The sequence below is a fragment of the Myxocyprinus asiaticus genome, chromosome 24, assembly GCF_019703515.2.
Source record: "Myxocyprinus asiaticus isolate MX2 ecotype Aquarium Trade chromosome 24, UBuf_Myxa_2, whole genome shotgun sequence".
Classification (NCBI taxonomy): Eukaryota; Metazoa; Chordata; class Actinopteri; order Cypriniformes; family Catostomidae; genus Myxocyprinus; species Myxocyprinus asiaticus.
In genome coordinates this window covers 6084668-6107315 of record NC_059367.1, presented here as the reverse complement: position 1 = coordinate 6107315, position 22648 = coordinate 6084668, and the positions used below count along the sequence as shown (strand labels likewise).

The 22648-nt window shown below is 37.3% G+C and overlaps 1 protein-coding gene across 1 annotated transcript; it reads left to right on the top strand.

Annotated features, from left to right (window-relative positions):
• Window positions 1–1904: 1904 nt before the first annotated feature.
• On the top strand, window positions 1905–22489 carry LOC127415037 (methyl-CpG-binding protein 2-like). Its single transcript, XM_051653515.1, has 3 exons — window positions 1905–2046; window positions 11374–11742; window positions 15747–22489. The coding sequence occupies exons 1-3, from the start codon at window positions 2015–2017 to the stop codon at window positions 16957–16959; spliced, it is 1614 nt and encodes a 537-aa protein (XP_051509475.1). The 5' UTR covers window positions 1905–2014; the 3' UTR covers window positions 16960–22489.
• The last annotated feature ends 159 nt before the right edge of the window (window positions 22490–22648 follow it).

The window sequence follows — 22648 nt, the reverse complement described above, 5'->3', positions numbered from 1 at the left end:
CACTGTTTTGGCAGCACGAAGGGGACCTACACAATATTAGGCAGGTGGTTTTAATGTTGTGGCTGATCGGTGTATATATACACTGGCGCCCAAAAGTTTGAAATAATGTACAGATTTTGCTGTTTCGGAAGGAAATTGGTACTTGAATTCACCAAAGTGGCATTCAGCTGATCACAAAGTATAGTCAGGACATTACTGGTGTAAAAAACAGCACCATCACTATTTGAAAAAATTTCCAGCAGCCATCACTCCAACACCTTATCCTTGAGTAATCATGCTAAATTGCTAATTGGGTACTAGAAAATCACTTGCCATTATATCAAACACAGCTGAAGCTATTTGGCTCGTTAAATGAAGCTTAACATTGTCTTTGTTTTTGAGTTGCCACAGTATGCAATAGACTGGCATGTCTTAAGGTCAATATTAGGTCAAAAATGGCAAAAAAGAAACAGCTTTCTCTAGAAACTCATCAGTCAATCATTGTTTTGAGGAATGAAGGCTATACAATGCTTGAAATTGCCAAAAAACTGAAGATTTCATACAAAGGTGTACACAACAGTCTTCAAAGACAAAGGACAACTGGCTCTAACAAGGACAGAAAGAGATGTGGAAGGCCAGATGTACAACTAAACAAGAGGATAAGTACATCAGAGTCTCTAGTTTGAGAAATAGACACCTCACATGTCCTCAGCTGACAGCTTCATTGAATTCTACCCGCTCAACACCAGTTTCATGTACAACAGTAAAGAGAAGACTCAGGGGTGCAGGCCTTATGGGAAGAATTGCAAAGAGAAAGTCACTTTTGAAAGAGAGAAAAAAAGAAAAGGTTAGAGTGGGCAAAGAAACACAGACATTGGACAACAGATAACTGGAAAAGAGTGTTATGGATCTTAACCCCATTGAGCTTTTGTGGGATCAGCTAGACTGTAAGGTACATGAGAAGTGCCCGATAAGACAGCCACATCTATGGCAAGTGCTACAGGAAGTGTGGGGTGAAATGTCACCTGAGTATCTGGACAAACTGACCGCTGGAATGCCAAGGAACTGCAAAGCTGTCATTGCTGCACGTGGAGGATTTTTTGATGAGAACTCTTTGAAGTAGTTTAAGAAGTTCTGAAACAAAAATTCAAATTGTAATAGTACATTTTCACGTTATTATGTCCTGACTATACATTGTGATCAGTTGAATGCCACTTTGGTGAATAAAAGTACCAATTTCTTTCCATAAGATCAAAATTTGTACATTATTCCAAACTTTGGCTGCCAATGTATATAAAAAACAACATATAGATTCCAGTTACTACCAGCTTCATATTGCATGCTCAGGTGAATGATTTGGATAAATGGATAAAGAAAAGCAATTGCCATTTGCAATGTAAAACTTTATAAGTATTATATATATATATATATTATACATGTATTATTTTTATTAGGTGGTTATTTTGCTTTTATTGTTACAAGCCACATTGTTAAACCTGAATTAAATAAATTGTTTTTTATTTTTTTATTTTAAGTGTATCTTTTTTTTTTTTTTTTCAATTTGAAAAGTTACTTAGTTGCAAATATTTGTTTTAGCTGATTAAAATGATAATAAATTCCTCCCTTATTTAAGTTCCGCTAGTCTTTTTAATATGTGTAGGCCTGTACATTTTGAAATTTGAAAAGGCTGTTTATAAATCTATACTTTGACCCACAAGACTCAGAACGAAGTTAAAAAAAATAACATAAATGTATTTTAAATTAACTATACTTTATCACAGAATGGGAAACAATTAATAAGCTTATGCCATATTATTCTGATGTGCAATGCAGTTTTCCTCGCCCTGGACTGATTATACACTTTTCAAATCTCGCGAGAACGTACTTTTCGCCCTCTTTCCCTTGCGCCCCACCTCTCGCGAGAGCTCACGTCCGAAGGATGGTGTTGTGTGAGAGGGAGTGGGGAAGAGGAGGGTGAGGGGTACCCACAAAGATGTTGCGTGATTTTTTTGGACATTTATTTATTTGAATAAAAATGGCCGCCGCAGAGAGCGGAGAGGAGAGACTGTAAGTGTGAACCGCATCTATTCCCATTGTCACGGATTCCAATGTCAGGCGTCGCGAGCGGCGCGGCGATGGCGTAGGATTTTGATTGTTTTGTCAGACAGGCTCTCGGGCTGAGGGGGGAAAATGTCAGCCGCGCTAGACGGCGAAGGCGTTGAGAATACGTCACTCGTGTTTCTCCCGCTCTTTTTCCACATCATGGATGATCAGCGGACACTTTGTGCGGCACGAGAGCCGCTCGCGTTAGCCGCGCTCGCGCTAGTGTGAGGAGGTGTGTTCGGTGTCAATTTCTGACGTTACTTCAAAAACTCTTGTGAGATTTAGAACGAAAGCCTGCCAAGGGGTTTAGACGGACACATTTGATGCCATATGTTTTGTTTGGGTGATATTTACGGCTCTTGTTTTAGTAGAATTACAAGTGTTCAGTGGTTGTCAAAAACAGCAGACTGAAGTAAGTTAGCTTGCTTGTGACGCTGTACACAGCTGCAGGACAAGGCAGGGGACTGAAATTAGATTTGCTCCACATATATCCGTCTGTCTTGGCGAGAAAGTGCTTGAAATAAGCGTATAAGTGATTAAGATCCTGCACAATGGTGCTATGCTTGGGTTTCCTGTCTAGGTAGCTGAACATCTTCAGGTACCAAGTTTGCATTTGCAAGCAAGTTGGCCAGTGTGCTATTTCTCTGCCTGATGTCACTGTCAGTTGTTGTTGCTGCTGCTGCTCATTTTGTCCCTGCAGCATGCAAGCCATATAACTTCAGGTGCAAAACACTGTTAATATCAGTGTTCCTATTACATCATTGTCATATAAGGTGAGCATGCTTTGGCAATGCACAAGGCACTCCCATGTGAGAGCAGGCTGGTAATTTTCAGAGTAATATTGTTGTGCTGCTGACTTCCGGTAGCCAGATAACGGATCTAGCAGCATCATATTTGTGAGAATATGTGTGTGTGGTCGACCGCAGAGGGGTTTGCACGAACTGCGTGACATGCAAGACACACTGGTTCATGTCTTCTGCACAACACACTAGTGACATGTCTCGAAGGTTAATCTTGCATCCTCTGCAACTTATTCCTGTGTTGCATGCTCCATGCATTTGTTGCTAGGACATTCATTGGTTCTTTTGGTATAAAATGAGATGTTCTGTTTGCCTGATGTAGAATATTTTACTCATTTGTCATGTATATTTGGCTTTAGAGTGATTTCCAGATGAGTATTCGTAATTGCATTGAAATGGAAGTTTTAACATCGTGCGCCCTGATTATGAGTAAATCAGATTATTGTCATTAACATTTACAAAATTAGTGATGTTAATCAATTACAGTGTAGTTCCTAAATGGGGCAAATGGAATTGGCATTGTTATAACTCACAGTGATGGTGAAATACACACAATTACAACCTTCATGCCACATCATGTCAGAACCCACTGTCTGCCAAACAAATTTTATTGGATTGGAATATTTCTACCAGGGACTAAAAATGTTCCAAGGAGCGAAAACCAAAAAGGAACACAATTTTTATTTTTATTTTTTGCAGAACGTAACCGAAAACAGGAACAAAGTCCCTTTCAGTTGTTCCGGAGTAAAAACGTTACCGGTTAATTTTGTTCCCATAATTTTTTTCATGAAACCAAAGTCATAATGGTTTATTACTAGGGCTGGGTATTGATACAGATTTCCTGATTCGATTCGATTTCGACTCGATATTGATTGACGTGGATATATTTCAGTTTTAAAGTCCCTTTTGCTTAGATATGAAATAGATTCTGCTCTCAGCTAATGCTGTTAATTATACAGGGGACCTTCTAACTAGGCACAATATGAAAATATTAAGATTACAAATGATATTTCTTTAGTTTTTCATTATTTTGGTCACATTTTAGCTTTTAAAAATGAACAAATCAATGTCTTTCATCAATAAATATGATATTACATTGCATATATTATATTTTGGTACATGTTTGTTTAATTGCATAATTTACGTTTACGGTATTTACGTTGATTTGTTGAACACGTGCTAAAAATCGGTACTGTCTTTAAGGAAACCCGGGATTTCTGTAAACAGCATCTTTAAATGAGCGCATGTAAATGAGAGCGACTCGAAGGGCTTTATCTTATCTGTGCTATGCCTGATACAAATTAAATGTATATTTTTTGTAGTTTTTAATCAACAACTGTCTGTAAAGAACAGAAAAGGTATTAAAATAGATATTATTCATTGACAAATTGGTTGCGTGGAACAACTTTTACTCTCAACATGGAGTGAAAGGATCTCGCTGCTGAATACTCCACCACTATACTACACAATTACTGGTGAGTGAAATGTAAACATTTACCAGCCAGTTGCCAATATACATTTTTAGTCGCATAGCACAAAATTTTATTGCAAATGCGAGTGATTTCCTCTCATTGTAGTGGAGGGTGCGCATAGAGTAAAAGATCGATCATGGGATTTTTAAAATTGATATCATTCAAATAAAGATCGCGTTGCATCGGAAAATCAATATTTTTACCTACCCCTATTTATTACAGTACATTTTTAGAATTGCACCACATTAGTTGCGTATTATCACTTATTTTGGTTGAGGAAAGTCCCTTATTTTAGCGTGTTTTTTCAGACCAGGTCCCTTTTTTTTCTTTGTAAAACTGCAACTGGTACATCACTCACCCTTAAAACAGAGTACTGTCATTTAATAAAAAGAACGTTATTTAATTTCGTTCTTTAATTACATTCTAACAGTCACCAGTTGGAAAGGAGGCAGCGGAACGCTGGAACCGAAATGAAAAAATAGGCTACAGTTTCTGCTCCGAACGAACCAAAATAAAAAACATTTTGTTTTTAGTCCCTGATTTCTACTCCTGTGAGAAAATTGTTGTATCCCGTTGACACCCTTGAAAATGTTTTTAACAAAGTCAATCCAAATGTAATTTGAGAGTTTTTAATACAAATGTAGTTTTCTCGCCCTACTATTTTAACCTGGTTTTCGCCATGAAAATAGCCATAGAAGCTGGCATGGCATAAAGAAACAAACAACCTTCATGTCTCTTATTCCAATGTCTTTTCAAATGCATACAAACGTTTGGCCATATTTTTCAGAACATAAAGAATTGTTTAATAAAGTAATTCATTGATGTCCAGGTGAGGTCCAATACACCTTACCAGAGTCCTTATCAGAGGTTCCTACTTATGAGTTTGTAATTACGATGTGATGTGCATCCAAGTGTTTTTTATTGAAATAAAATGAACACATTCGGAAATGTAATATTTCTTTCTCTCTTTTTCACATCCCGACAAAACAGGAAGTTTTTTATAGTGCTAGTGCAACAAAATTAAGAATAAAAGATATGCATTAGGTGCGTTTTGATGCTTAGTTCATACAAATTAAATCGAGCGGTCAAGATTTACCATTATAAATTAATTATGATCAACACCAGTTAACTTATTTCTTTAATTGACACATCCTCATCTCGTAAAGCCATGGCTTAAAGAGTTTTCCACTGGTAAATATGACATTGCGTTGGTGTTCATGTGCGTTCGTCTTATGAATATGATGATTCTGACACGACTTGAAGGAATCAAAATCGATGAATCAAAAACTGCATTTTTTTAACGATTTGTAGTTTATTTTCTTGGATGTTTTATTAACATAGCAACTTGCGGAAACGTGCAATCATGGCAGCTGCTCCTCGGTGATTAACAAAACATTGGCTAAACCAAGAATAAAGATTTGAATGTGAATTAAAAACATTTGCTGAGGGGATAGCACTGTCTGTAGTGTTAGTTTGGGTTTAATTAGTGGCCGTGATTCATTTTGCATGATAGTAGTTTATGCTTTTACTTGCCACTCAGAATTTTTATCTTCATCTTGATTCTGTCAGGTTTCGTAATTCTTTATCTCTTGTTGTGAAATGTCACTTAATGTGTCAGAAAGCATTTAGATAATATTCAGTTTAATTTTGAGTTTCCCATCCCTTGTTAATGTCTTGGTAGAGTTTGCCTCTCCTGACCCACAGGTCAATCAGCATTATGCCGTTTCATTTGTAATTAAATTAGGTTTGGTTTTTAGCATACTGCATCACTGTAGAGTAGACTACCTAACTATACTGTATGTATACTGTAAAAAATAAAAAGTTGAGAAAGCTTAGAAAATTAAGGCAACCAGCTTCAGGACTTTTTTCAATTTTCTCAACTCAAGGGCAAATTAGTTGTATCAACTTAACAATTTAAGTTTGTCTGTGCTTTCAGTTAACTGAATAAATTAAGTCCAACACTCTCAGATGTAACAGTGATTTCTACATGTTCACCCAAGTTCAACAAGCTTACATTTTTAAGTTTGGAGCAAGAAATACTTTAAGCAGCTTTTCATTTCTACTAAATTTCATGTGTCAACCCCACCAACATACTGTTTAGTTAGGCTGACGTAAATAGCAGTGTCGGTAATCACCACTAAAACTTTCGTAAAAGTGAAGTCAATATGAAAACTGAAGAAACTTCACTAAAGCGAGCACTAATCACCCTGATGGTGACTTCAAGTAAAACAACTTTTTACAGCAAGACATCATTAAAACACTAAAACCCAAAAACGAGAAGGCATCTACTGTATTAATTCTAAACAATAATAAGGTACATGTACTCATATGTCGCCATGCTTTGACCAAAGACACACAAATACATTTAAGCGCAAGGGAATTATGGGTATTGCCTCCACACAAATTGCTTCTCCAATTGGCATGCTCAGTGGCAGATGCAACAGTATAAAGTTTACAAATCTTTTGACCCATGCATTTTAAGGACCTTACCATGACGACTGGGGAATATTCTTTAGAATCAAAATCACACATTTTAAATTGCCTAATAATTCCTGATTTTCCATGTCTGTGGGAGCACTGGCCTTAACTGACTTACTACAGTAAACGAAGTTTTCACTGCACAGACGTTCACAAAGTTTCTACAGAAAATCCACTAAATAGACAATCCTATGCAGTATACACTGATCAGTCACATTATTAAAATCACCTGCCTAATATTGTGTAGGTCCCCCTCGTGCCGCCAAAACAGTACCAACCCGCATCTCAGAATAGCATTCTGAGATGATATTCTTCTCACCACAATTGTACAGAGCGGTTATCTGAGTTACCGTAGAGTTTGTCAGTTCGTAATTAAATTTTTTGACTTGAAGCAACAACAAAAAAAAAGTGTATGAAAATCTCAATGTGTTCAACAACAACAACAAAAAAAGTATTAGTGTGGATGTGGCCATAATCCACCTCGATGGTAACAGCAGTTTCTCAGATTGGTGGAATTCACTTCAGGAATATGGACAGTGTAGTTCCTCATCAGGAATTTGGCAATTAAATAAAAAAAATTGTTTTATTAAGTTGAAATCCTTGGCAAATAACTTGTGACTTCTAAAGAAGCATACCATCACTTAACAACTTCAGAGCTCATTGTAGGTCTGGCTTGAAACTATTATACATTATCGTTAAAAGTCTATAGAGCTGTTCAGGTTGTTGTCCAAAAACCCCGAAGAGAGTTAGCATTTTTGGGACATGGGTTCCCTCTGGATTTTCCTATGGGTTCTTAAAATGGCAGTTTTGGATTTGAGTAAAATAAGGTCTGTGGTAAACATTACTTGAAGCACTTGGACGTTTTGTTATACAACATAAACAATGCACAGTCATATCTCTATCGTGAACTTTGAAGCTGCCGTGTTTTATATAAATTATGTTTTAAATCACGGCAAGTTTGAAGGATGACTGTGTGTAAAAGTATATCATCTACGCATCGCTTGCATAATGTACCAGTGTTGGGTACGTTACTTAAAAATAATAATCCACTATAAATGACTAACTATTTCTCTCAAATTGTAATCAGATTACTTTACTAATTACTTAATTGAAAAAGGAATCAAATTACTAATTACTTTTCATTTAGATAATTTAATTAATTTAGGCTATCTAAAACACTTTTCCGCTCAAATTCAAAATAATGTCTAGATTTCTTTCTTGTTCATTGTTACACACAAGTCATATGCTCGGCACCTCATATTTCTCCTGTATTTCTACAGGGCCATAATTCTACATAAATAATATATTTTAAAAAAGAATCACCCTATAATGTACTTAAAAGTAACTGTAATATGATTACAAGAATTTAAAATGTAATGCATTATGCTACTTTTTGTTTTTTTACTAAAAAAGTAATTTGATTACAGCAACTAATTACTTTGTAATTGGATTACACCCAACACTGCTCTATACTAAATGCAAATAAAATGTGTTCCAATCTTTGAAATGTAGTATGATGGTATGCTATTTCGATTACAACAAAAATTAATGATCTCTGGTACCTTAAATTATCAAAGTCAGTTTTTATGTCAACATTTAATTTGTACTTTATATGGTGACTTCTGCCTTAAATGCCATGACTAGTTGATGTTACTACTTTTTTACTTAGTTACTCTTTTTGAGGATTAACCAGTCACCATTTGATGTGTTCATCATTTGACTGAATACTATTTTATTTTTAAATAATGAAACATCATTGAGTGTAGAACATATGGGTTCTGTTACAATGATCCCAGTCTCCACCCTGATAAAGAGATGTTTTAGAGGAAATTTAAATTTGTTTTTATGTAAGTTTCCTGCTCATATTAGGCTATACAAGTTCATGATAAATTGTATTGTTCATTGTTCATCGTTACCGAGACACCAAGCCACCACATGGTCATGACAGTAACATATATGGATGAGAGTAATCTGCACACTCCATGTCAAATTAAGTTTTTAAGTAACCATTTTTTTTTTCCCACATAAACCAAAAGCGTTTGTTGTCCCTTTGAGGGACCAACTGCAGACAGGAATCTTTACACCTTCAAGGTGATTTCCCTGTGTTTGTGTGCAGGGTAGAAATCAAATATGTGTTTCCTGAAATTAAGAAATAGACGCATCCCAGAGTCAGGTTTCACATTTTGGCAGAGAATTTAAGCTGCAAATTGCATCAAATTATTTGGTTTACTTTGGTTTATTTGGTGTCATAGAATGATATTACTATACTTACATTTTTGCTAAATTATTTTTACATTGTTCGTTGTACGTATCTCAGCAGTTTTGGCAGCGTATGACTTACATTTATGATACATTTAAACATTTGCATTACATTACCAACTACATTTAGGTCTACAGATTTATTCAAGCTTGGGATGGGCATTTTAAAGAACAATTGTCTAAGTTTTGATTGATTACCGGTACTTGTAAATTAAACATTTTACAGACGTGCAATTTATATTTCGTTTTATTCACAAATGTTACCAAGAACGGTTTCAAAATGAGGTAACTTAAACTATGCTAAAATGAACAATATGCATTAAAAAGAAAGAAGAAAAAAAAAGATTTAAAAGTAAAAAACTTTTTTTGCACTCACTCTGAGCTTAGAAACAGAAACCAATTCTGACGGAATTAGGGTAATGCACATATAAACTCTTAGTCTACATAGGCCTAAAGGCCATCACATTTTTATCACTCCACATTATTTTTCAGAAAAACATGTGGTGAAGTTTTTTTGCACGACTCCAACAAGAACCGAATATCAATAGAGTAGAATTCAATAAGGCTCTAAATATTACAAGTATTGCTAGTACTGCAGTAGGCTTTGCCTGTTAAAAGCACAGACGCCATCAAATCTTCTCTCATCCAACACTTCGATGACACATATCCACAGCGCCCCCCCTGTGGACTTGATTGTAACTGTGAGATTTGGTGAAAGGTTCAGTGGGAAAGTACAGTATTCAGCGCAGCTCATGGCAGTCAAATGCGCAAAGAAAAAGCCATTTGCGGGGGCCTGGGTAGATCAGTGGTAAAAGACGCTGGCTACCACCCCTGAAGTTCGCTAGTTCGAATTCCAGGGTATGCTGAGTGACTACAGCCAGGTCTCCTAAGCAACCAAATTGGCCCGGTTGCTAGGGAGGGTAGAGTCACATGGGATAACCTTTTCGTGATCGCTATAATGTGGTTCGTCCTCGGTGGGGCACGTAGTGAGTTAAGCGTGGTTGCTTCGGTGGATGGCGTGAAGCCTCCACACGCGCTATGTCTCCGTGCAACGCGCTCAACAAGCCACGTGGTAAGATGCGCGGGTTGACAGTCTCAGATGCGGAGGCAACTGGGATTTGTCCTCCGCCACCTGGACTGAGGCGAATCACTATGCGACCACGAGGACTTAAAAGCACATTTGGAATTGGGCATTCAAATTGGGAGAAAAAGGGGGAGAGAAAAAAGAAAAAGAAAAATCAATTAGTGATAATCTAACAGTATTTTTAAAAGTCAACTAGCTGGTGCAGAACAAGTACTCGATTAGTCGATTACTAGTGCACATCACTAATTTGAGTGCAGTCAAGTTGCACGGTAGCTCAGCTGATAAGGACAGAGTCCTAAAGAGAGCACGCGATTCGACACATGAGCCAAAATTGTCATAAAAGTAACACAAAATTACATGGTTGCGTTTTTCATGTCACATTTGCTTTTATTACACTAGTGCTTAGGTTTAAGGTTTAGGGTAGGGAGGTAGGTAGATTTTGTTGATTTAAAACTCAATAAAGCATCAACCTCAAAACACATAACTGCTTGGGAGAACATATAACTCGCTTTTTGCGCCACACGGTGGATCTTTCACCTCGGAACTACCGCAATACTTGCAAGGATCCACGTAATGTCATTTTGCAAAAATGTGGCAACAGTTACGCAATTTTAAGAAATTAGGTTGTAATTTCTGCAGCATTAACGTCACCAAACAAAATTGCAAAAATGATTGTTTTCAAAAAGTTTTCCATTGGGTGGACAAACAGATAGTTCTGCCCCAAACTCCCACCATTGGTTGAGGCAGTGTTGCTGTGTTGGGCTGGTTGAAATGCTCACTCAAATGTTTTGATAGTGCGACAGTGTTGTTTACAATTTTAAGGGATATCAACCTATGAATGGCTTTCTTGAAGTTATGTCAGTTTATTAAGCAGAGAATGTATTTTAATATCGAAAAATGACATAACCTTCAAGCTGCAAATTGCATCAATTTATTTGATTAAAAGTAAAGCCAAGTTTTATGCTTATACCTTCAATTCTGGCCACATCTTACATGTTCCTTGGTGGTATTTAATAGAGCTTGTGTGATCTGAAAATGAGCATGCTTTCAGCCAAAATATTGAATTGATGATAACAAACATGAAAGCACAGCACTTTTGTTTAAAAAAGTTTTCATAGGCATTTTGACAAGCAGTTGAAAGGAATTAGGACCTGTAAGACTTTCATGCTGTCTAAAAGTGTCACTATGTTGTCAGCAGAGGTGAGGACAAGAATGAAGACCAGGAGGCCTCAAAAGACAAGACACAGAAACAGAAGAAAAACAAGAAAGAACTTCAGAATGTGGAGAAACTGGAGGCCACTGTGTCTGTTCCTCCACCCGCGGCCCCCTCCACAGCGGTGGATGACGGACAACAGACAGAGGCAGGAAAATCCGAACCCACTGACCCTGAAGTTGGAGCTGCTCTCAGCGCTCCGGAATCTTCTGCATCAGCCAAGCAGCGGCGTTCCATCATTCGGGACCGAGGCCCGCTGTATGATGACCCTTCACTGCCTCTAGGTTGGAAGCGCAAGCTGAAACAGCGCAAGTCTGGCCGATCTGCCGGCAAATTTGATGTCTACCTTATCAAGTTAGTATAAAATAGAACAAGTGCATTTTTCAAATACAGCTGTGTCTGTTAATATTATACTAATATATCCAAATGACATTATTCTTGTGCTTTCAAGACAAGCACTGTATTGAAATTCCTCTTGACTTTTTTTTCTTCTTTTTCTTCTCCCTTCTCCACATATTTCAGCAATTAATTCCGCCTGAACCACTTAACATATAGATTCCATTCAAATGTTTGTTTTGTAGATAATTTTGAATGTAAAATAAACTGTAAAAATGTCCCACTGACATACATTACATTACATGCATTAGAAATGTTCACCATTCAAAATCTAACCTACAGCGTTGACATTATAATTGCACTTTGAGTGATGCCGTTATAACGGCATTCAGCATTTTGATTGGTCTTCGATCTTGCATGTACTTCCATTCTGAATTGTGGTTGTTTTTTCTTTAATTTCTCTATTTAACCATCTATAGCCGCCTTTTACTGCAAATATACGTGCTCCTGATTTCATCTATTTTTGTGTATTTTTCATACTAAATTGTTTAAGATCTTCAAACGAGATGTAACATAAAACAAAGACAACCTGAGTAAACACAAAATACAATTTTCAAATATGTCTATATTTTTTGAAGCAGAAAAGTGATCCAACACCTATATTACCCATTTGAAAAACTAACTGCCCCCTTAATTTAATAGCTGGTTGTGCCACCTTTAGTAGCAACAACTGCAACCAAACGCTTCCGGTAACTGGAGATCAGTCTTTCACAATGCTGTGGTGGAATTTTGGCCCACTCTTCTTTGCAGAACTGCTTTAGTTCAGCCACATTGGAGGGTTTTCAAGCATGATCTGCCAGTTTAAGGTCCTGCCACAGCATCTCAATCGGGTTCAAGTCAGGACTTTTACTAGGCCACTCCAAAACTTTAATTTTGCTTCTTTTGAGCCATTCAGAGGTGGACTTACTCCTATGCTTTGGATCATTGTCTTGCTGCATAATCCAGTTGCGCTTGAGCTTCAACTCACGGACTGATGACCGGACGTTCTCCTTTAGGATTTTTTGGTAGAGAGCAGAATTCATGCTTCCCTCAATTATTATTATTCGCCTTGGCTCTGAAGCAGCAAAGCATCCCCACACCATCACACTACCACCACCATGCTTGACCATAGGTATGATGATCTTTTTGTGGAATTCTGTGTTTAATTAATGTAACTAAACATTAATCTTTCAAATAGTTCCACTTTCGACTCAGTCCATAGAACATTCTCCCAAAATGTTTCCATGGATGGCATTTTTGCCCAGTGTCTTTGTGATAGTGGAGTCATTAACAGTGACCTTTATTTCTTAATTTTGGAAGGTCGGCAACTTCTGGGAAGGTTCACTACTGTGCCAAGTTTTCTCCATTTGGAGATAATGGCTTTCACTGTGGTTCTTTGGAGTCCCAGTGCCTTTGAAATAGCTTTGTAACCCTTCCCAGACTGATGTATTTAAATCACCTTTTTCCTCATGATTTCTGGAATTTCTTTCGACCTTGGCATAGTGTGCTACTGGGTGAGACCTTTTAGCCAGCTTCATGCTGCTGAAAACATTCTATTTATGTGTTGATTTGATTGAACATGGCTGTCAGTAATCAGGCCTGAGTGTGTCTAGTCCAGCTGAACCCCATTAGGAATGCAGTTTCATAGATTTGGGTATCTAGTAACTAAGGGGGCAAATACTTTTTCACACAGACCCTGTTGGTATTGGATAACTTTTTTGCTTCAATAAATAACATCATTTAAAAACTGTATTTTGTGTTTACTCAGATTGCCTTTGTTTAATGTTAGATTTTATTTTTTTATTTTCAATTTTTGAAACAATTTAGTATGAGATATAAACAAAAACAGAAGAAATCAGGCAAATACTTTTTCACAGCACTGTAGTATTGCATGTTGATTTTCAAACAGAGCCAACAGAAAACAACTTTAACCCTATTCTTTTGCTGCCATGTGAGCACTGGCATTTCTTTCAGGAAATGCAAATCTAGTTAAAGTTACATTGCCGTGTCTGGGGACTCTTTGCACACTAATTGAAACACTGTTTACACTGGACGCATGCTGCATGTCATGATATGACAGAAATAGAACTTTCCCATTATAATTAAATAAATAACATGGAGCTCCTCACACGGGAAGTGCCTGTTGCGGCTTCATTTGGCGGACTTTCCATTTTCCTCGTCTACTAAAATAAAATTATCATATTTACAGAAGTCATTAATTCATTGCTATAATTATTTTTTTTTTTGTTATTTATTTTAAAATAAACATTTATTTACACATTTGTAACATTATCTTTATAAAACGTATCGTTCTGACTCTTAATTCTGATTGGAAGTGTCACGTTTGGCATACTTACAGTTAGGAACTAAAATGAACAATATTACTTGGTGGAAGAATTGCTTATTCCAATTTTTATATTATTATTAATGATAACTGTTTATTGAACATCTTTAACCATATTGCTGTTGCCACTGTTTTATAAAAGCAATAAGCAATTGCCATCTGTGATTTTACAGTGATTTTACCATGGTTGAAGCTTAATGCTTTAAAAAGAATTCGCTTTTCTGAAATAGCCAGTCCAGTTTTTTAATACCAATACATATGAATGTATTTCTGTTGAAAATAAAGTAGGAAAAAAATTTATTCAATTTTACTGTGGCTAAAGTCGAGCCTTGAGTCCATGGTTAGTGAACATTCTGAGGTGACTTAAGGCCGAACATACTCTTCGCAAGTACGTGAACTTAGATGCGAGCACTTAGCCACCGGATTGCCAACTCACGGTGCGGTTGAACATGCTTAACATGAGTTTTTGCATTACCGTGGCAGGAACAAACTTCATTGCTCAAAGTGGCGATAGAGTTACCTTCAAAAGTCTGTGCCATTGAAATATATGTGTTATTATTCTGCCATGACAGTAGTTGACTTGAAAGAGAAAACGCAGCATAGAAGCAGACAGTTCACACTAATCTCGCTGTAGTGCCACTTGTGGCAACTTTGAGAATGCAACGCATACTTGTGTTGTGTGATGAATTGCATTCTGACAAATTTTAGAGTGCTACTATGCACGAGATAAAGCTTGCGAAGGTAGAAGCGCCTGCGTTCACATACTTACGTAGAGTATGTTTTTGGCCTTTACAGCTTCAATGCTTCAAGTGTAGACAGCCTCAAGGTGTTGCGGCGTGATGTGACATCAGTCACTTCCAGTGTTGAACTTGTGTGACAGATCCCAGCAGTAAAAAAAAACTCTATTTAACAACTCTCTACACCTGAATTGCAAGTGTAGAGAGCGATATCCATAGCACTTTGCATTAAACTATCAGGGTCTCTGAGATATATATTTTAGAGCTGTATGGGGATTGATTTACAAGACTTGTTGTGAGGCTAAATAATTCAATATTGTGAAGTGTATTGTATTGCTGACAAATTTGTTTAACGCTGACCGATGTGTCCCGGTTCCCACATCATTTTATCAGTACTACTTTCAGTTAAATAAAGGTAGCATCAAATAAGATGTTCATGTTAGGACAACATCTGATTATGATGTATTTGATTACGCTGAATCAAATTTGGTACAAATATACTTTCTCAAGTTCAAATACAGTGGCCTCAAAAAATATTTAGACACTTAACCCACACTAGTTAATCTCTGAATGTCACTGCATTCGATAATCAAATATAAAACCAATGAGGCATCTGCAAATAAATGATGTTCATGCTTGTATATTGACTTTTCTGAGCCATCTGATGACTTTTAATCAACTGGTTGTAAGAGAATATTTAGTAAATGTATGAAGTCATTTCCCCTCAAGTTAACACAGGTTTTGTCCTAGCAGAGTAACCACATGTGTAGTTCATCACATTAACTATATTAACTATGTTCCACTGTTCAATTTTTGAAAACCAGAAAGTGTCCAATAGCCACTGTGTTAAATTTTATTTGAAGTCACATAATTATAATAAAACATTTGTATTTGTTTTCTAGCCCAGAAGGGAAAGCCTTCCGTTCCAAAGTTGAGCTCATGGCATACTTCCAAAAGGTGGGCGATACCACCACAGACCCCAATGACTTTGACTTTACGGTCACGGGCCGAGGGAGTCCCTCTCGCAGAGAAAAGAGACCGCCAAAGAAGCCTAAAGTGGCAAAACCCACCGGTCGCGGGAGGGGACGGCCAAAAGGCAGCGGCAAGATACGGCCGACCACGGAAGGGGTGGCGGTAAAGCGTGTTGTAGAAAAGAGTCCTGGGAAACTCCTTGTGAAGATGCCTTTTGTGACCCCTAAAACTGAAGCAGGGGCTCCCTTGGGGCAAGCGGCAGTTGCCAAAATGCGCAGAGGGCGCAAGAGAAAATCGGAACAGGAGCCACTGAGTACTCCCAAAAAGCGAGGCCGTAAGCCAGCAGCTGCATCTCAGTCGGCAGCGGGGACAGGCTCTAGTGCAGCTTATGCTGCTGCCGCCATTCTCAGTGCAGAGGCCAAGAAAAAAGCTCAGAAGGAGTCTTCCGCAAAGCCTGTCCAGGAGAGGGCGCTTCCAATCAAGAAGCGCAAAACACGAGAGACTATGGAGGAGTTGGAGGGATCTACCACCTCTACAACTGAGATGTCTGCATTAAGTAGTGGGACTGGCATAGCAAAACGACTGACGGCATCAACTGTGACCCCTGCAGGGGAGGAGGTAGAAATGGAGAAACAGAGGCTTCACAAGCATCTGGGTCGGAAACACAAAGAGGCATCTGTGGATCCAGGGAATGGCAGTAGCAGCAGCGGTACCAGCGGTGGTGGACCGAAGGGTCACAAAAAGAAAGATCAACGCGGGCAGCACTTTAAACACCACCATCACCATCTTCATCACCACCACCAACACCATCTGCAGGCGATGCCGCCCTCAACCTACACTCCGCAGGCTCACCAGCTCTCCCTGGGTCACTCCATGCAAGGAGGGCCACCTGTCTCTACAGAAAACGAACCCCAGGACTTGAGCACCTCTAGGCCCAAACCGGAGTACATGGCCTGCAGGGAAGAGGCCAGAACTGACAGCTCCTCAAGCAGGGACGCTCAGAATGCTGGCAAGATGGCTTCCACTGACCTGAGAGGGGACGGCAAGGAGCTGAGAGACATTGTCCCGCCCTCCGCTGTTCCGAGGCCGAGCCGAGAGGAAACGGTTGAGTCGCGGACACCAGTGAGCGAACCCGTGAGCTGACTGACTAACTGACCAATCAGCAACCGCTTTGTGTGCAAAGGAAGTCAAGGCTGTCCTAGCGAGAGTGATTTTTTTTTTTTTTTTACTGATGGAAGTAAAAGAAAAAGGAAACAAAAAATATACAAAAATGTAAACGTACTTAAACAAAAGGCAGCTGTTGTGTCTCGTTCTCTCTGTGGGTTGGACGTGGGGCGGTTAATTATCTCTGCCGTATTGCTTCCGGATGAATTCTCTGCTAACCTTTTCCTTTATACTTTTTTTCCCCCACTATATCTTTGTATTAGTATATCTTAGAACTCACCTAAACCCCGTTATTCCTTTGTCAAAGCTTGTAGGAAATAGAAACGCATTCGAGTGGTAATGGATGCATAAGTCACACACCATAGTTGTCGTAAAGCAAAATTTCTCCAATTGAAATCCTCTCAAAAGTACTAAATAAAAGTACCTAATGGTCATGTCATCTCAGCGCTAGGAAAAAAATATGTCATATTAGTGTTTTCCTTTTTTGTCATCGAGACCTTTCCATTTGAGTCGGACACAGCTGTTGCTGCATCCCCACGTTAACCTTTTTAAATAAAAGAATCTAGCTTAACTCCGACAGAAAAGAACTTCCTAGTTGTGGGTTCGTGTTGACCTGTGAAGAGTTATTGAAATTATTGAATGCTATTTCCTTTATTGTCGCAATTTTTAGTGCACAGATGTAGAGCGAAATTGCTTAAGGCTAGGGTATACTTTGTTTTTCTGCTTGCCGTTCCGTCTTGCACGGACGCTTTCAACGCATGCGTGCTACAACTGCTCTGTGATAGACTTCTACCACAGTCAATGGTAGGCGCATTCGCCGACGACACTCAATGATGTGTACTGTCTGCTTGTCTAGAAAAACTAGGCTGTGCGCGTACAGTTCACGCATGCTGTGCTCATGACTAAATTTGAGTCACACGCATTGTGTGCGAGAAAACTGAAAGTATACTTTTGCCTTTATTTATTAGTAGTTCAATTAACATGATCGCCTGTTTTAGTAGTGCCCGAGAAAATGCAACCAGAGAGTGAAGATTTATTTTTAAATTTTTCTTTTGGGAATGCTAAAGCACAAATGTATTTAAGGAATATTGAAAGCACAGTCCAATGTAGAGTCAGGAGTAGATGTTAACTCACTTAAGTGAATAAGAAAAGTGGATTGAATTTATTGTTTACCTGCTTTTGTCCATGAAGTACAATTTAAATAGTGGCCTTGTGTTATAGCAACACAAATCCCTAACAAAAAAGCTTACAGTTTCAAATGTAGCTTTTCTTTTTGTTGTGTGTGGTTATAGATTAATCCCATAGAGCTGCTGTTCTAAAAATGATTCAGACGGGAAAGTTAATAGATGGCTATATTTATATAACGTCTTGTCAGGCTGTAGCAGTGTCTAATGCATGGGTTGCTTATGTTTGCGTGTTTTAGGTCTACACACAGTAGCTGTTTACTTCAGTACTCTAACTTTGTCTTTCCTGTACATAAAAGTTTATACAGCCAGGTACAGCACTTATGGCTAACCAATGGGGGTGAAGCGTTTTTACAAATGTAAAAATAACGAACAAACATTTATAATGACTTGGTTGGCTTGGCAAAAAGGAAGAAAAATAACGTTAATCTACACGCTTTACGTTTTAGACCACCTTGCCATCGTGTTTATTTCAAAATATTTATTTTTTTAATCGAATGCTTACTGGTTTTCTTTCTTAAGGCTGATAAACTATTCAGCAGAAATAAAAAAGAACATTTGTGAAGAGTCGTTATAGATTGGACAATGGATGTCTTAGTAATTACATTTCGAAGATATACAGTATATTTGATTGTACATTTGGGATGAAACATAATCCTAAGAAAATTGTGAACCAAACTGAGGAAGTTCTTCTTTGTTGATTGTGTAAAACATTGTTTAGGATTTTGCAGGAACTTTACAGCACTTTTTTTCTGTTTTATTTCTATTTTCTAGATGAAATGCACCTTACTTTAAAAACATTTAAATAAATCACAAGTGAAAATTAAATCACGTGAAATTGCGAGAGGCCCACCCACGTTTTTGCAGATATTTTTCTGTTTAGCCTTGCACACACTTCGGTTTCATGTCGGGAGGTATTAACTTTCTTGAGAAGTTTGGATAGAATGCATGTTTAAAGTAATTATAAAGAGCATTTTTTTGTTTTCATTTTGCTTTCTCTGTTAAAATACCCCAGATATATCAAATAATATGTGGTACACGCATCTGCATGTGATTTAAAATTCTCATGTCAGGCCTACAGTTCACCTACAGTATCTTATATCACATATTTATGGCCAGTAATGAGGTAATAAAGGCACTTAAGTCATTTAATGACGTTTGACTGTTACCATAAAAATTCTAGTAAATCTAGAAACATTACAGAAGGAAAAAGGAGACTTTTAATGTGCTCCAATCACATGAAAGACACCATACACCTGATGGATTTGCATTTTCACTGACATAAATGTAAAAAAAATTATTACTACTAAACCTAAATCAGGAGAGTGAGGTATAAAATAACACTTAGTACTCGTTAAATATTTTTGTCTGTCAGTTCTACTAGAGTAGGATGTTGTTTTTGATATTTTCTGTCATTTAGGGGTTAAATTGCATGTGAGGGAGAACTTTCCAGTCATTTTTCTGAAGTGTGCTTTAGGGTAGTCTTAAAAATGTATTATTTTTGTGTTGCTAAATGTGTAGATTAAACTAGAATCGACAATCACACGGGACATTACATCTTAAATTTTTTCGTTCTCAACTCCTCGCTATAATTTTTTAAAGGTTGAAAACTAGTTGTACATTTCCATTCTCCTCCAACCCCCCCGTTCCCTCGACCCTCACCACTGGGAAGAGGCATAGGGAATAATAGAGCATTTACGCTCAGAACAAGAGCTATGTAATCATTTTTAGTAGTCGAAAAGTAGTGGGTTTTGAAGTCAGAGTTTTTGGTTTGAAGAAAGCGGAATCCATTCAGCTCTGTAAAGGCAAACTCGGTTAATTGCTTGAGGTTGAACAGGAGACTTTAAGCGTCATCAAATACCATTGGCTCATTCTGTGTTCTTGTCAGAGTCTGAGCGCTCACTTTACCAGCGGCTGACGTTGTGACCTGTCCGCGGTGAACGTCTCCCTGGTCTGACTGAACTTAGGTGGGAGAATGAAGGTTGCAGAATGGATTCCTTCAACTTTAACTGAGCAAGCAAGGCAAAAGAGGTACATGAAATGCTTGTAGACATTCTCAGAATTACAGGGGGAAATCCAGTTAAGAAGAAAATAATATGTAATGAAGGAAAAATAAACTCCGGACATGAATTGAAGTTATGACAACTCTTAATTTGAAATTTTGACTCTAAATGACCATAAACGCTGCATTGAACAGTTTGGCTGCAACAGAAAGGGTAGTGCCTTTATTTTGGGAGATTTTCTAAGGTGGTAGAAGTGACCTTTAATTGAGAAGAAAAACCTTTATCCCAATGAAGCAAAATGGAAGTTGAATAGGTAAGACATGCACTGGTGTTTTGTAACTAGTTATTGTTATTCATATATCTTTTTTGCCATCAGCTGGACGTTTTCGTCCACCTAGGATTGGTGTGTCCTTCAAAACCCTCTGCTTATTGAACTTCTTGCTTTTTATAGCGCTCAAAGCCCACTAACAAAAATGGAGCCCCATAAATGGGTAAAGAATAAGAAAATTTCTTTTTATCATTTATATGTTTGTTTGTTTGGATTTTTTGTGCCTCTGGCAGTGAAACATGCTATGGAATGTCCTTGTGTCCCTGTACCCAAAAATACATGCTATGTATGTGAACATGTATCGGTATGCATGATTGCCATTAGAAGATATGACATTGCTTGCCCTTTGCTATTATATATAAGATGTTTTTAAACAGCGCTCCAAGAGCTGAGGCCAACCATGCCAACTGAATCTGAAGGTTTTGATGAGGTATAAAAATACTGAATGTGCTCCGGTCAATGAAGGCTAGCTGTGTACTTTGGTCTGTTTTAATATGAACAGATTTTATTTCATTGAAGTATTTTTTAACTGACGGTAGCTGAGTTTTGGCTTCAAATGCCACTACTTTTGTCAGCAATTGTAGTGGCTAGAATAGATTTACGTGTTAGATTTATTTTTATTAGTATTTCTTTTTATTATTATTATTATTATTAATAAATCTAACATTGGGAATAGGCTGTTTTAACTTCATAGCAATAGTATAATAGTATACCCAGCAGATCTAATGAGTTTTCACCTTTAGCATGTCTGTAATTTAGCAAAAGGAATACTTAAGTTTTACCCGTATAACTGAACTACAGCACTTCAAACCATGCAAGGAGGACAATTTAAAGTCTAATGAAACAAGTTTAACTATAAGAACTAGTTTCCAGTTCCACCGTGGTAGAGAGTTCATGGTCTATTTAACATAGTCTTGTGCCTTGAAGTTTGAATAATAGAATTTATCTTTATACCGTAGTTGTATTTTTATTCAGAGTCCTGTGTTTGCCTCTTGTTGGTATTCAGTGCTTTGGATGTATTAAGGATTTCTAGAGAACAACAGTATGTTTGCCTTGCTTTATTTTCTTAATTGAAAAAAAAAAAAAATGCATTGGATTATATTTGGGAGATATACTTGGGCAATATTGATTATGTAAAAAAGCTCTAGGATCTTGATGTGTTTCTCATCCCTGGTATGTCGAATGTGTCTCGGATTATTGAGTGATGTGTTTGTTGGGAAATATTCTCCATTTTAACATGACCATAAAATAACCTGGCCTCAAACATAATCTTCCAATCAAATTACATTTTGTGACAAAAATATTTCAACCTTGACCGGATGGACAACCAAGTCTAAAGATCTGCACTTTATAAAGTATGTTTCCCGGCAGGACACCCATTAACTTTTTGTATGTATTTTTTACCTTTGTCCAAAGCTGTTTTTTGTTTTCATATTATTTTTTAATTTAGTTTTAAATAAAAGGGATGGGTAGTATGTATCTTAAAATATGTTATTTTAACCAAACAATCCTACAGACTAGGTGTCAGTGGTTATTCGCCATCTGCCAAGCTAAGTCCTTGCCTTCCTGACAGTGAAAAGTATAGTTTGTGTCTACTTTTATAGTACTGTGTTACTGTATCATTTGTTTGCCGTATGTAACAGATACACAATAGTAAACAACATTTACCCGCTCTCTGTCTAACCTGTTTATTTCACTCTCATTACAAACAAAAATTTTGACTTATATTTATATATATATATATATATAGGCCTATAATAATGTAATTTAATGATGTAGTACTATATTAAGAGGAATGCAGAATGAATAATATTAAATCACAAATTTGTATAATCATTACTGTTTTATTATCTATAATTTAGTAACGCCTCTATTTCTGGAGTCACTCCTCCAAAAGTCCATTGTTAAAATGGAAAATTCAGTTCATGATTCGAAAGTGAGAATAAAAATGTAAACAAAACCAGGAAAAGTAAACTGATGGCTTTTCATTTGGAAATCAACAGTAAAGTTTATTGTCACGTTTCAGGTTTGCTTTGTCTCTGTGTAATTTTTGCAGTTTTGACCTAATTTAAAACATAAATGTTGATTAGTATATTTTTCATCGCGTTCAACCTTGGTGATAACATTTAACCGACTATTTATTATTATTATTA

Coding starts and splice junctions, on each gene's coding strand:
- LOC127415037 (XM_051653515.1), top strand. CDS start 2,015: ATGGCCGCCGCAGAGAGCGGAGAGGAGAGACT. Junction 2,047..11,373: donor GAGAGCGGAGAGGAGAGACT/GTAAGTGTGAAC, acceptor TGTTGTCAGCAG/AGGTGAGGACAAGAATGAAG. Junction 11,743..15,746: donor TTTGATGTCTACCTTATCAA/GTTAGTATAAAA, acceptor TTTGTTTTCTAG/CCCAGAAGGGAAAGCCTTCC.